At 42.2% G+C, this 15,204-nt stretch overlaps 1 protein-coding gene and 1 long non-coding RNA gene across 4 annotated transcripts in view; one reads left to right on the top strand and one right to left on the bottom strand.

The window, feature by feature from the left end:
- Nucleotides 1-1,454: 1,454 nt before the first annotated feature.
- On the bottom strand, nt 1,455-14,672 carry LOC122889464. The gene is made up of 3 exons (XR_006380907.1): nt 14,127-14,672; nt 3,797-3,916; nt 1,455-1,494 (listed from the first exon to the last, which is right to left on the bottom strand). It is a non-coding gene; the product is annotated as an uncharacterized LOC122889464 (long non-coding RNA).
- The window catches only part of CCNI (cyclin I), a 31,202-nt gene continuing 30,669 nt past the window's right edge, over nt 14,672-15,204 (top strand). For all 3 annotated transcript variants that reach the window (XM_044224629.1, XM_044224631.1, XM_044224632.1), the window contains exon 1: nt 14,672-15,161. Coding sequence is in view for 1 of the 3 variants with exons in the window: in XM_044224632.1 (XP_044080567.1) it covers nt 15,084-15,161 (78 nt within the window). In the remaining 2 variants the exon portion in view is untranslated. The remainder of the gene's footprint in view (nt 15,162-15,204) is intronic.

Raw genomic sequence — 15,204 nt, forward strand, 5'->3', positions numbered from 1 at the left:
TATTTGGTCAGATGACATTCTGTAACTAACCAGAGGTTTAACACTATTCCAGGACTAACTTGGGCAGCCCAATTTGGACTGGGGTTAAAAATATTAAGAAGATTGTATTACGTCTGTATTAGATGTATCAGTCACCTTCCCATTCCTGCTGTAGGAGAACCTGCCTTCTAGCCTTTGGTTAGGCTTGTCTCAGGGAACTCTGCTTTCCTGGCTACCAGTGATTCAACCACGGGTAGACGGGTAGACGTCTCATTCAGCCTAAGCCAATTAGACGTTCTCATCTCAGAGACTGAACCAAAACACAGAGACTGAGGCTCTTCACGTTGTGCAAAGGAGCTCTTGGCTGTGGGAGGATTGGGGCCACCGTAACACCGCGGCAAATCAAAGTCTCAGATAAGAAACATAGGGGATCAAACCTCAAAAGCCTTAGAAAGATCCGAAATCGATGGGTAAAGGAGAGAGTACAAAGGGACATACCCCGAGGGGAAGAGATGAGAGGTCACATGACACCAGGAAAAGTAGTTTGGGGATGGTTACCTCTTCCTGTGAAAAAGTCCTCTACCTCCTGAAATTAGATCCCCTGAATCCCTTCAACCACCAACTCTCCCTCCCACACCGACAGAGCTGAGTGGAGGAGGTTTCTGTTCCCATCAGCCAAGATCCCTAATCAAGACAATCCGGAGGTACAGCCAGTTTCCGGAGTCGCTCAGGAAGGAAGCACATGGCCTGAGGAACGTGCTGCAGACTGTGGGGCTTCCTGCAGGTGCGCGTGGAGCGCTGGGGCTCCGCCTGACGGGCATCAGGAAGCAGGAGACCAGCACGCGGGTCAACAGGGCATGAAGCCAGGATGGCAGGGCCGCCGAAGAGGCAACCCTTTACCTACAAACAGAGAAGTGGGGGGCATTTGAACGTCGAGATTTCAGCTGCATGGGAAAGGGTTATGTTCAGCTTCAGAGTCGTACTTGCCTTCTGTTCTGAACCTACTGTTCCATCCGTGAGCGCTCAGATGTGCCGGTCAGCGCCGTCATCTAGACTGGCTCTCTGGGGCACTCCGTACGGAGGTCACACTCTCTTGCAGTGACAGCATAGACACATGCTGCAAAGTGAGCTGAGATCAGACCTCAGCTCTCCTTCCCTGTTTCCTAGCTCCCCCTGCCCCGTACTCTAAATACTGTAAGACTCTCCAGGGAACGGGGATGGGAGCGATGTACCGCCAGAGCACCCACTGCTGGTTGTTTTTTAAGGACAGTTTGAGAGCTCCAGACCATATTAGTATGTGGCAGAGTTATTAACGGTCCTCTAGATAGCCTTCATCTTCGGTGCTAACGATCGTTTAAGCGAGACCCAAACTCAGCTAACAACGCACGGTCCATGGGACGCAAGCCAGGCGACATATGCTGGGTCAGGTGCTTCCTTCCCTCTTTCTCCTTCCGGTGAGCTGGAATCAGGATGTGGCAGGGAGCTGTTGTCACGCCCAGAAACGAAGCCAGCTCCCTAAGGATGGAAAAGTGACAAGGTGGATAGAATTGGGTTCCCCATATTATAGAGCCACCACTTTGGTATCTGTATTTATTTTGAGTCTTTTGTGTCAACAACATAGGCATTATCCTAACTTAGGCCATCGTTGTGCAGACCCCTCTGATGATTCTCTCCCTGTGTACTGGAACCTGCCATAAATCTAAGGGACGAGCGCAGAACATGTTTGGAGGGATGGTAGAAGGAGCACTTCACAGTAAGCCTACATTGGGACAATAAAAAGAGCCCTGGGGGATGAGATCGACCTACAAGATTTTACCGGAATCTGAGAATAAAAGACAGAATAAAAGAATATTAGGAAAGTGGAAACTCTAAGTATTTCCTAAGTAAACATAAAAAAGTTCCACAAAATCTGTGCAGAGCTCTTCTCAGTTTTCCCTTAAAATTATGATCACTGCACATTTCCCAATAAGCACACTTGTGTTTGTAACGTTTTCTCCTGCTTCTGCAGTCAGTTTGTGCTCGGATTAGTATTTTAACTCAGGTCAAGGTCTTGTACATAGCTGATGCTCAATAAACATTTGGATATTTGTTTATTGAATCAGATACAGTTCCATATAACCACAGATTTTACTAGTAAATGCGGCTTGAAAAATCAATGGACGTTAACCTCAGTCTGCATCACACAACATACCAGGTTGTGTCTAAATATGCTTTTGAGAGTTTATTGCACTCAGGGCGCCTGGGTGGCTCAGTGGGTTAAAGCATCTGCCTTCAGCTCACGTCATGCTCCCAGGGTCCTGGGATCGAGTCCTGCATCAGGCTCTCTGCTCAGCAGGGAGCGTGCTTCTCCCTCTCCCTCTGACCTTCCCACTCTCTCTTTCGCTCCTTCTCTGTCAAATAAAAAAACAAAAAAAAACCCAAAAGCTTTTTTAAAACATTTTTAAAAAGGAAAGAAAATGGCTGTTCTTTTTTTTTTTTTTTTAAAGATTTTTTTTTTATTTATTTGTCAGAGAGAGAGAGGGGAAGAGAGCGAGCACAGGCAGATAGAATGGCAGGCAGAGGCAGAGGGAGAAGCAGACTCCCCGCTGAGCAAGGAGCCCAATGTGGGACTCGATCCCAGGAGGCTGGGATCATGACCTGAGCCGAAGGCAGCTGCTCAACCAACTGAGCCACCCAGGCGTCCCGAAAATGGCTGTTCTTAAAAGAAGGAGCAGTGGGGGACTCTGGTGATCAGGCAAAATTTCATCAACTTCATGGCAAATACAACACGGAGTGTGTTGCTCTGGCCAGGATATTTCATCCCAGGAAATAATTCTTCCCAACAGCTTCTCTAAGGGGCCTACTCAGATAACAGGCTACACACACACACACACACACACACACACACACACATTGGTGAATGATTGTGACTAACAGCTTATAAAAACGCAGTCAACTCTAAAGAACCAAGATGGCTGACCTAACTAGATACAAAATGGTTTCTGATAAGAAAAATAAAACTGAGAAAACTGAAGAGTAAAGATTGACTTTAAATATAATCTTCAGGAGCAACGCTTTCTCCTTATCTCTTTCTGAACTAACCACAATATTAAATGAAGAGTCATACTATTATTTATATTAACATTCTATGCATAAGTCATTGTAAGTCTCTTATAAGTAGAATTTTATGTTTCTACTCCTTTGTTGACAGAAAGTGAATGTTTCTCTTAAAAAGTCAGTTACATTTAACACGAGGTCTTTCTTTACTTCCACACTTTGAAAAATAAGGCCACCAGATGTTCTTACGGATCTTGAGAAACAGGTGGGGAGAGGGTCAGAGACGGGGAGAGGGAGAGAGAGAGAATACTCTGGAACTCACAGTAGTCTCCACAGGAAGGGATCGGGCGAGGCAGAGAGACTGCCCCCTAATTTCTTTGGGGGTGACCTCAAGTAGGCAGGAAACTCACTCCGGATAGTTGGGAGTCCAAGTGTCCAGACTCTTCAGGAGTTACATGTTAAATGTTAAATGTTAAATGTTACCTTATCCAGAGCCACAGAAGTTGATGACGGAGACAGAGCTTAAGAGCTGAGCATCACAAGGAAATGTGTCAATGTAAAATTTGAAACTGCGAGCTATAAGAATGGAAAGGAAGACCACCCCATTTGGAAATTTATGCAAAGGGTTATAACACCAGCAGAGACAGACCCCCAGTTCACTCCACTCCCTCATCACCTAGAATAACAGACATTGACTAAGAGGGACCTAATCTACGAGCAGAGAGGACGGTGACGGTTGGTTAAGCACAAACTGTGAAGCAGTGACCCCTAGGTGTCATACCAAGGTCATTACCCATCTGAAGAATGCCAGCGGGGCAGCTGTGCCAGGGCAATCAGGCAGAGAATGGAGATGAAATTCTTTCCACAGCTGTCAAGCAGATCAAGTTCACTCTTCCAGGACCTGCCAAGGGAAGGGAGAAAGTTTGAGTCCGAGGAGGAATGGGGTACCAGGATTTACACAGGGGATGCTCAGACCAGAAATTCCTGTTGTCATGACCTCTACCCCTTGGGTTATACCCCCTCAAGCTGCTGTGGAAGATGAGAATATGTATTGATTGCTACAAACTTTAAGGAATTTTTAAATGTAAAATGGTTGACTCTTACTACAAAAAAAAAAAAAAAAAAAAAAAAAAAAAAAAAAAAAAAAGCCCACCACCCCAAAAAAGCCTTTTGAAAATATTTTCTAATATTGGCTTTTATTCTAACTTAACTCCTAACATTAGGGTTAATTTTAGTGTTATGATAAAAGATCCTGGTTTTGTTAGCATAGAAATTACATTTTGTCTTGGTTCCTTTGTTTAATGTGTATCAAACTTTAAAAAGTCTACAGCTACTACTTGACAGTAAAATTTTTATAAATTGAATTCAGTGACTCATGAGAACTTAGTGAATAACTACTTGGCTTTTGAATAGTTTTAGACACTAAAGCACAAATATATAAAATACATTTTAAAGGCAAAGGCAAAAAGCAAGATACTATGTATGAATACGAAAACAATATTATTAATAACATATATAGCCTTGTTTTCTTCATATAGACAAGATCTAGTTTCTGTGGCCTTAACGGTAACTTTCTACAGTAACGAATATGGTGCATATATTATAACGTATGTGGGAGTAGCTGTCAAAGGAAGTCTGTTCTATTCAACAATTCTCTGGGTGGAAAAAACCTGACTTGGCATTCAAATCAGGCTTTTAATATTCATTACCTATTTATATGTAAGTTATAAATTCCTGATAGTGGTCAGGAGGCCAAGTTTCAATGGACCTATAAAAATTGATCCGTAGCGCTCCCCGAGAGACATGATGGAGAAGGTCTGATATTGTGGGAGGAAGGGAAGTCCCAAAGAATACTGATTTTTTTTTAGCACAAAGATTGCTTCCTCTCACCATATTTCTGAAGCATTATTTTTCCTCCTTACCCAACCCTGTCCTCAAGTATTTAGAAGACATTATGGATTCAGGAATGGAAATTATCTTATAGAGTAGCGAATTTTGGGTATGTATTTTTTTTTTTTACTTTAAAATACAAGTGATTATAAATATAAATAAGATTTAAGTCAAAATTAGCTGATCATTTTCTACATGGGTTGATCCAAAGAGTATTTTTGTGTGGTTAGATTTGGGGGTCTTAATTTCTGCTACCAGGCAGTTCAAATGAGTATATTTAAAAAAAATTTTTTTTTTTTTTAAGATTTTATTTGACAGAGAGAAATCACAAGTAGGCAGAGAGGCAGGCAGAGAGATAGAGGGAAGCAGGCTCCCTGCTGAGCAAGGAGCCCGATGCGGGGCTCGATCCCAGGACCCTGGGATCACGACCTGAGCTGAAGGCAGAGGCTTAACCCACTGAGCCACCCAGGCGCCCCCAAATGAGTATATTTAGAATAGCTTCCTGAAATATGTAAAGGAACACAATGAAATGGTAGAGAATACTCCTGTGGATGGATTACTTAGAGAATTTATGGCATACTTCCAGTGGCAATCTTTCAAGGTTAAATAGGAAAACTATTTTTCCAAGTTGGATTTAATTTCATTAAAGACAGAAAGATAAACTCCTTTATTTATCAACATAATATTTATCAACATAATATATGTTCGAAAGTAAAAAAGAAACTGATTTGGGTAAAACCTTTGTTTCTTCATGCTATTAATGAAGCCCTTTTCCTAGAGCACTGCGGATGGAAGCCACACCAGGCTAGGCTCATAGGATGACCAGTAGCAAGGAGGGAATGGTGGGGAAAGAAAGGAACACAGAGCAGCTCTGATGCATTAAATGTTTCTTTTGTAGGAAACTAGCATCTCCTTCGAATGATGCTGAAGTCTTCTTCACTCACCCACAAAATCTGCTCATTTAATAGAATTCACCAAACCAGCTAGTGGTGTTACCCACCCATGGGTACTCTGAAACTCATAAATTCTGTAACGCTGTGTTTAAGAGGGAAAGTGAAAAGTGAGCGATTTCCAAGGAACTAACTGCCAAGCTCTCTTGCCTGTTTTTATGCTTTCCCACCAGGTCTCTGTCCCCATTTATTGTGCAAGTCCATTTTTGCTTCCCTTCGGCTTATTGGATCTTTTACTCTGCTGGTTTTCTAGACTTTGCTTCCTATTCTTTCCTGCTCTAGAGGAATGTGACCATAAACCTATAATTCAGATCACTTTCGAGTAGCCTCACAAGACTCTCCTGCCCATCCTATCTGTGTCTTGTCCTCTGATGGACGAGGGGACAGAGGACCCAGAATGGAATGGGCCAAAAGAACAGGCTGGGACCGTAAGACTTTAAATTCTGAGGCTCCAGCAAAAATGTAAAGAGCTCCCTGCTCTATGTTAGCTACAAAGAGAAATCTCTCCAGCAGAAAGGATGAAACATCTTTTCAGTTTTATGCATCCTCTGCAAAGAGATGATGCTTCAACAATGTTTATACTTTTAAGAACCACCAAGCCCAGCTGGTATACAAACTGGGTTCTTTTTTTCCCACCTACATTTTTGTCTTTCTTCCTAATTTCAGATTTCACTCTGGTAGGAGGCATGGCTAAAAAGAATCCTTCAAATAAGGCATGGAAACAAAAGAAAAAGTTAAGAGAAAAAACCCAAGTGGGGAGAATAAATAATAGAGAAAAATATTTTTGAAATGAGTAAACATTCTGAAATATGTGAAAGGCTAATCACTATGTGGACTGGAAAGGAAAATATTGAAAAGAAAAAGTACAATGCCAATAAAACCAAATTTTTCAGTTGTCAAAACATACTGAAGATGAGGGGCACCTGGGTGGCTCAGTGGGTTAAAGCCTCTGCCTTTGGCTCAGGTCGTGATCTCAGGGTCCTGGGATCGAGCCCTGCGTCAGGCTCTCTGCTCAGCAGGAAGCCTGCTTCCTCTCCTCTCTCTCTGCCTGCCTCTTTGCCTGCTTGAGATCTGTCAAATAAAAAATTTTTTTAAAATACTGAAGATGAAACCTGATAGACAAATATTCCAATATACATTCCCTAACAGAATTATAATATTCTATGGGAACACTTCAGATGTTTAAGGTCATGTCTGATTAGACATGACAGGGTCATGAGAGAGCTACTGGTTAATTGTAAATTCAACAAACTTCTTAGTATGGTACTTGGGGCCCTTTGCGATCTGAACCCCAAATTACCTCTACTGTATAGGGTAGTATGATGATTAATTTTATCTGTCACCTTGGCTGGGCTGGAGTGCCCAGCTTTTGGTCAATAATTATTTTAGATGTTTCTGTGAAGATGTTTTTTTGAATGAGATTTAACATTTAAATTGGACTTTAAAGCAGATTACCCTGTATAAAGTAGGTGGACCTCATCTAATCAGTCGAAGGCCTTCATAGAACAAAGACTGACCTCTCCTAGGCAAGCAGGAATTCTGTCAGCAGACTGCCTTTGGACTTGAACTGCAACTATTCCCTGGGTCTCTGGTCTGCCAGCCTACTCTGCAGATTTTGGACTTACCAAGCTTCCATGATCATGTGAGCTAATTCCTTAGAATAAATGTCCCTTTCTTTTTCCATATAAAGATGTGGATATCAACATAGATGTATCCTTTTGGTTCATTTCTCTGAGAAACCTTGACTAATATAGGCAGTGATAAGATCTGGATTCTATAATGAGAAATATGGGTTCAGATCTCAGCTCTGCCATTTACTGTTAAACACATGGCAGCAAAGCTATTTTACCTAAGCCTGTTTCCACATCTTTAAAATGGGAATAACAATGATCTGACAGAATTCCTTCTTGACCAGGAGAGCTCAGTCTTTGGTCTATGAAGGCCTTCAACTGATTAGATGATGCCCACCTACTTTATACAGGATAATCTGCTTTAAAGTCCAATTTAAATGTTAATCTCATTCCCCTTGATGTTCTATTCTTTCATTTCTGCTATTTCCTTTCTTGTCTTAAGGTTGTTCCCATCTATGTAGCTAAACCTTAACTTTACCTTCCATACCTGCGGTAGTTTTAAAAATATGTTCACAAATTCTTTGATACTCTTCCCTTAATGTTTAATCCCCCTCTCCTTCAGTATAGCCTGGACTTAGTTGCTTCTGTCTCTCTGTTTCTGTCCGTCTCCATTTCTCTCATCACTTGTTATGGGGGAACCAGCTGCCTGTTCACAAGCGGGCTTTCCGTGACTTTGGCTCCAGCAAATCACTTCATTGCAGCCCTGTTAGAGACCCTGAATCAAAACTACCCAGCTAAGATCCTCCTGGTTCCTGAGCCTCAGAAACTGTGTGAGACACCAAATACTTGTTTTGCACAACTAAGTATAATTTTGTAAATTTGACCCCTGGCAAATAATTAATGGTGCATGCAAGTCTGTAGAAGCACCCTCTAACCAACCTACAGAATTTCTCCTTTCTGTTTCCCCATAGCATTCTGCATGTAACCGTTATAAAACTTTTCTTGTTGTATTAATAATGTTCCTTAACGTGTGTGTCTCCTTTGCAAGACTGAGACCTGCTTGAGGATGGGCTATCTTTAACTGTATTAAATGAAAAAAAAAAAAATCAAACGCAAGCCTGGCACACAAAGGACTCTTAAGTTAGGCCAACAGTTAGTGTTTCCTGTGTTGTAAATTGTTCTAAGTCTTTTGCAAATATTGTCCCATTTAATTCTCATAAAAACCTAGGACATATTTTATTACCTTCATCTTTCAGATGATGAAACTGAGGTCAAGTTATAGAGAAGCTGATTCACATGCTCACTAACACACAGCTAATAAATGTTGTTGAATTACACAATGATTGAATGAATAGGTGTCTTAAAAACAGGACTATGTATAACATGCCTTCCAATCCCTTAAGTACCAAGCCCAGTATGCAACTGGGACTCAGTATTTACTAAATCACTGTCTGGTAATAAAAGTAGCTTAGTTGTGTGAGAAAGAAGTCTTGGAAACCCTGATTGTGGATAATTGATCCCCAAACAGCTCTTTTCCTTTACTCAGAAGAAATAAGGGTTGCAGTAAACATGTTGTGATGAGACTAAAAATACACTTTGGAAGATGTTTACCTTTCTCTCCAAACATCCCCCATAAATGCTTGACAAGAAACAACGTGTATTGATAGTTTGATTATATAAGATATATTTAGGGCACCTGGGTGGCTCAGTCGGTTGGGCATCTGCCTTCAGATTGGGTCATGATCTCAGAGTCCTAGGATTGGATCCCACAGGCGGGCTCCCTGCTCAGCTGGGAGCCTGCTTCTCCCTCTCTCTCTCCCTCTCCCTCTGCTGCTTCCCCTGCTTGTGCTCTCTTTCTCTCAAGTAAATGAAATCTTGAAAAAATTTTTAAAAAGGATTTTTTTCTGAATTTACTAAATTTGGTGGTTCAGGAATTCAAACAGAGTTTGTGAAAGAGTAAAGTGATGTTATTTAAATGCTGTATTTTTCTTCCAACAATAAGAAAAGGATAAAATGTTTCTGCTGAAGACCTTTTGGCTTACAAATTTCAAATAGATGGCTGCTATTTGACTTCTGAGGCCTTCTTAATGAAACATGCAACCAATGATCCCTTCAGGTGAGGTCTTTCTAAATAGACACCTAACTATAAGAAGCCTAAATCCCGCTGACATTCAGGGTAAAGTCTGGAAAGCAGCTTGTGGTTTCCTATTTTAGAATTTTTGGCTTGTTTTGCCTGAGCACTTTCTCCCCACCTAATAGTAAATAGGAGGTCCCTATAATATTTGATGAATGGGGACTCATTTCCTCTTGATGTCTATTTGGGAAGTTTACTCCTCTTATATTCTGTCACTGTAGCGATTAATGAAAACGTATTTTGGAAGCTGTAAAAAGATCCTTAAATGTAAGCAGATTCTAAAGATAAGTGATTATAGTGACACTAAATCATTTCCTTTGTTTCGGGAGGCCTCCGTATTTCTCCTACAAGACAGTACCATCATAAATTGTCTGCTGGGAACGTTACCCTAAAAGTTTCATTTAAGACAAAGGAGACCAGAAATTTCTGTCTTTAAGATGTTAATAGCCCTGTCTTCTATACTCATAAAAAGGTATGCAGTGTGGGGTGCCTGAGTAGCTCAGTGGATTAAAGCCACTGCCTTCAGCTCAGGTCATGATCCCAGAGTCCTGAGATCGAGCCCCACATCGGGCTCTCTGCTCAGCGGGGAGCCTGCTTCCTCCTCTCTGTCTCTGCCTGCCTCTCTGCCTACTTGTGATCTCTGCCTGTCAAATAAATAAATAAAATCTAAAAAAAATAAAAATAAAAAGGTATGCAGTGCACTTCTAATTATTTTTCCTGGATGATTAAAGATGGCAAACCACCCTGTGCTCATCGACTTGACTCCCTTCAGCTGTCCTAGACTTTCCAAAGGGTCTCACTTGACACCATTTTGCATTTCAGAGCAGATCCTTTCCTATGATGGTAGCACCGTTCCTCAGGTGTTTCCTTACCCTACCACTCCGCATTTGAAACAAGGCGTGTTTATTATTTCAAGATTCAGTATTCCAGTCATGAAATAGAACAAGGCTAAGAAAATTGAATAACCTCCTTTTAAGCAAAAAATCAACTCTCTGGAAACACAAATATAAACTGCTAACTAAAACCTTTAAAAAAAAATGTGTTCTAAGATTAAAGGCAAGACAAAAATAACCAGAGGGCGAGTATTTTTATTCAAAGATTTAATGCAAGCCAGAAATACCCACAGGGCGAGGCAGGGAAGAGTGGTTCCTGAAAGCACAGCCAGCTCTGGAGGCAGACAGGAAGGTCTGCACCCTGGCTGTGTCTCTCCACGCTGTGTGTCCAGTCCTGCGGATTTACTTGACCTCTATATTTTCTGCAAAATGGGGACAGCAAAAACACCTACTACAGGGGAGTGTTGTGGGGATAAAAATGAGAGAATGCACCAAACGTGCAATGCCTGGTATATTGTAAGTAATCAACACATTTTAGTTATTATTAGTTGCAAGTGCCATGTAAAAAGATATTTATTTTTTAACCAATAGGACAAAAAGGAAACACTTCTAAAAAGACTGAAAAAATGAAAAAAATATGAATTCCTTACCAATAAATGGATAGTAACATCTTTTCCTCATATGCCTTATAAAATAAATAAGCTTCTCAGGTAATTTCAAAGGCTTTTTTACAACTACAACCATCGTAATATCAATGTCACAGTTATTAAGGAAAAAGAGACGTGGATTAAAAGTAAGTTCTTATGAGTGAACAGTGTAGAAGAATGCTGATAGTTTTTGTCAGGACAATTGGAACTTGTTCCTTAGCACCTATTAATTACTCAAAATTTATAGTGCTATAGACTAAATTGTTACTGGCACTCTCACAGACAGTAAGATACTTTTAATAAACCTAAACTTCAAAAAGGTTAAATATATAATGAAGTAGAAGCTCTTGAATATTCCCAGTTACATTTTAATTGGTTTAACCCCACTGCCAAACAACTTGGCAAATTTGGTATTCAACAAAATCCATAAAACGGTAAACACCATTGGACCCAGGAATAATCCAAAAAAGGTTATGAAGGACAATTAATTGGATTATTTTTGTTTCTTTCCTTCATTTTTCTGATAACAGCATTATTGACATATAATTCACATTTCATTCAATCCAATTAAGTATACAATTCAATGGTTTTTTAGTATATTCAGAGTCATACAACCATCATCACAATCAATTTTAGAACGTTTGCCTCAAAAAGAAACCTCAAACGTTTGGCTATCATTCCCCAATTCCATCTCTGCACCAGGGCTACGCAACCATTAATCCTTTCTGTCTCTAAGGATCTGCCTATCCTGGACATATCCTGGACATTTCATATAAACAGAGTCATCATGCTAAGTGAAAGAAACCCGTCACAAAAGACTTCCTATGTTCTTGAGGATCATTCATGTTACACCATATATCAACACATCCTTCTTATGGCCAAATATTTCACTGCGTAGATATACCACATTTAATTTATGTGTTCATCAGTTGGTGGACATACATATCGTTTCACCTTTTGGCTTGTATGGATAATGCTATTATGAATATTCATGGCCAATTTTTTTTTTAATTTTAAAATTTTTAGTTTTTAAGTAATCTCTATACCCAACACAGATCTTAAACTTACAACCCTGAGATCAAGAGTCACATGCTCTAATGACTGAGCCATTAGATGCACCCTACATGGACAATTTTTGCTTGGACATGCCCCCATTTTTCTTGGCTATCTACCTAGAAGTAGAATTTATAGGATTCTTACAGGAGTGAAAATTATGGTCCGACAATGTAATTATGCTGCACTCCCAGGGGTGTTATGCAGAAATGCTATACTCTGAAAAGTACTCTACAGAAAAATTTTGGCCATGTAAAAAGAAAGCCACATAATAATATGGAAAAAGGCTACATGAAATGAAAAAAAGAGTAAAACCCACTTAAAATCCTTCCTGCACTTCCCTTCCCCTTCTCCATCCGATGGACCTAAGGACCTCAATTCTCCCCCTCCTCCATTCTCAGCACCAGCTAGATACACTACCTTTCAGAGGTTTTCTTACAACCTCTCAGCTTCAGAACCTTTGTACTTGTTGTTTTCCCCTGCCTGTATCACTTTCCCCCCCACTTCTTTGCCCAGGGGTTTCAAGTCTCATCTTAAATGTCACTTCCTCAGAAAAACCTTCTCTGATATTCCTACCTAGTCTAAGGTTGAATATTTCCATAGAAGTCTGCAAATTTCCATCTTAATACTTTTGATACTGGTAATTGTTTATTTGCTTCGTAATCAGATACTGAGAGGTTATTACATGCAGGGATAAAGAGTGAAAACAAAACACACAAGATCCTAGACCTTGTATTCTAGGGAGTGAACTCAGCACACGTATACAGATCAATGTACTGGGTAATTTTTTTTTTAATTCATTTTCTTCCAGTGTAGCAAACATGCAGTGTTATATTCGTTTCTGGTGTACACTACACACCAACATAGCGATTCAACAGTTCCATATATTACTTAGCGTTTATCAGTTAAATGTACTATTAATTCCCTTCATCTATTTCACCCATCCCCCACCTGTCTCCTTTCCGGTAGCCATCTGTTCTCTATAGTTGAGTCTGGTTTTGTTTCGTTTTTGTTTGCTTCTCTCTTTCTTTTTTCCTTCGTTACCTATTTTGCGTCTTAAATTCCCCAATAAGTGAAATCATACATCTGTCTTTCTCTGATTGGCTTATCACTTTGCATCATCCTCTCTAGAGCCAGTCTTTTTGCAAATGACAAGATTCTGCCCTTTTACGGCTGAATAATATTCCACATCTTGATCCATTCATCTATAGATGGATACCTGGGCTGCTTCCACAGTTTGGCTATTGTAAATAAGGCTGCAATAAACTTAGGGGTGCATATACCCCTTCAAATTAGTGTTTCCGTGTTCTTTGGTAAATATATACCGGGTAACTTTAGATTGTGATTATTAGCTTAGTATTTATTCTGTTTGCACTGTACACTCCATGAAGGCAGGAGTTATTTCTGTCTTGGTTCCTTCCAGTTCGCTAGCGCTTACCACTGAGTCCGGTCGGATGAATAAGCCCAATACAATTTTTTTCAATGACTGACAAAACAGGCATATAAAAAACAGAAATGGAAAACACAAAGGAGATTACTCCTGTAAATGGTTGTTTGAGACTTTTTTCCCCCTTTCCTCTTTCAAAACTCTAATTCCACATATTCTTTCTCTAATTAAAACAATTAAAAGACGAGCCAGAAATTACCATAGGTGAGTAAAAGAGCCTCAAATAAAACACATTTATATGTCACCACACACTCGTTAAACACCTGGTAATAAAACCTGCTCCAAAAGGTGTGTTGGTTCAGTGGACACAATTCCCTTGGCGCATTACCAAGCATGTTCCCTGCCATCGATAGTATAATTTACCGTTTTAAAAGGCCTTTAACACCCAAGACGATGCTTAAGGATATGATCTTCCAAACTGCCAGATTTCTAAAGCGCTTGCCCGTCTACCTCCATCCGCTATGTGCCACAAGAAAAAAGCCGCAATTCTACTTATATGCAATAGACAATTTTTTGCGAGGTCAACAAGAATGCAAAATCTTTAACACAACAGAAAACCAGCGCCTTCCCAATAAACCCTTCTTACAAGCCCAAGACACTCATCAGGTTGGATAACATCAGGCAGCTTCGCGGTGGCACAGGAGCATCCGGACAAGCCCCACCCCCGAGGGGAGCGCTCAGCTGCTTCTTTCTTCCCCGGGGCGCATGCGCAGCGCACTCTCCGGCCACCGCACGCCTCTGCCAGCTAGCGGACGGCGCTTACGTCACCGTGAGCGGACGGTGTGCCCTTCCGCTTCTCCCAGGGAAACGAGACCGCGCACCTTTGAGTTTACTTGGCCTGTAGGCAATGTCTTCCCTTCCCGACCGCAGTACTAAAGACTTCCGGCCCGTCTCCAACAGCCCAGCTTCTTGCCGGACTCCCCTGTACGCTCGTTGGACGGTGAAGGCCACGGAAAAGAAAAAAGGGGAGGGGGGAAAGATCAGCTCAGTGTTGTTTACAGCGAGTGAGCGGCTCTAGGAATCGGTCCGCGAGGGCGGAGCCGACGGAGCCGGCACTTCTTTCTCCCCTCCCCTCCCTCCCCAGCCTTCCCCGCGAGCGGACGCGGCAGCGCCTCTGTCTCGCTTTTTCTTATTTTCCCCCCTTTCCCCTTCCTTTTTTTTCCTTTTTTCCCCCCTTCCCCCCTTTTCACCATTTCCCCTCGGAGACGCTTCCCCCGGGCAGGGGCAGAGCCGGTCTCACCCCCCGCCTCTCCCCGGCCCCCGCCGCCCTATGGCGAGAGGGAACCCCCTCCCCACCCGGGCACTAGCGGCGGCCGTTGGAGGAGTGGGACCGGCGCTGGCCGCGGCGGCCTCAGGCCCGGGGGAGTCATGGAACTAATTCGCTGAGCCCCCGGCCGCAGCCGTGCGTCCCGCTCGCTCGCCAGCGCCCGCGCCCCCGCCCCGGCCCGGTTCCCCCTCTTCTCCCTCCTTAGTCGGTGCCGTCCTGGTTCCGCGCGCTCCGCCGCCGCGCGCTGAGGAAAATGGGGTGGTAACGTGCCCCCGGATGACCCCGCATCGCCACTGTGAGGCCTACAGCTCCGCCGGGGAGGAGGAGGAGGAGGAGGAGGAAGAGGAGGAGAAGGTGAGGGGGCGGGGGGACTCTCGGCGTCTCGGCGCCCCGCGCT

This window comes from Neovison vison, chromosome 11, assembly GCF_020171115.1.
Source record: "Neovison vison isolate M4711 chromosome 11, ASM_NN_V1, whole genome shotgun sequence".
Taxonomy (NCBI): domain Eukaryota; kingdom Metazoa; phylum Chordata; class Mammalia; order Carnivora; family Mustelidae; genus Neogale; species Neogale vison.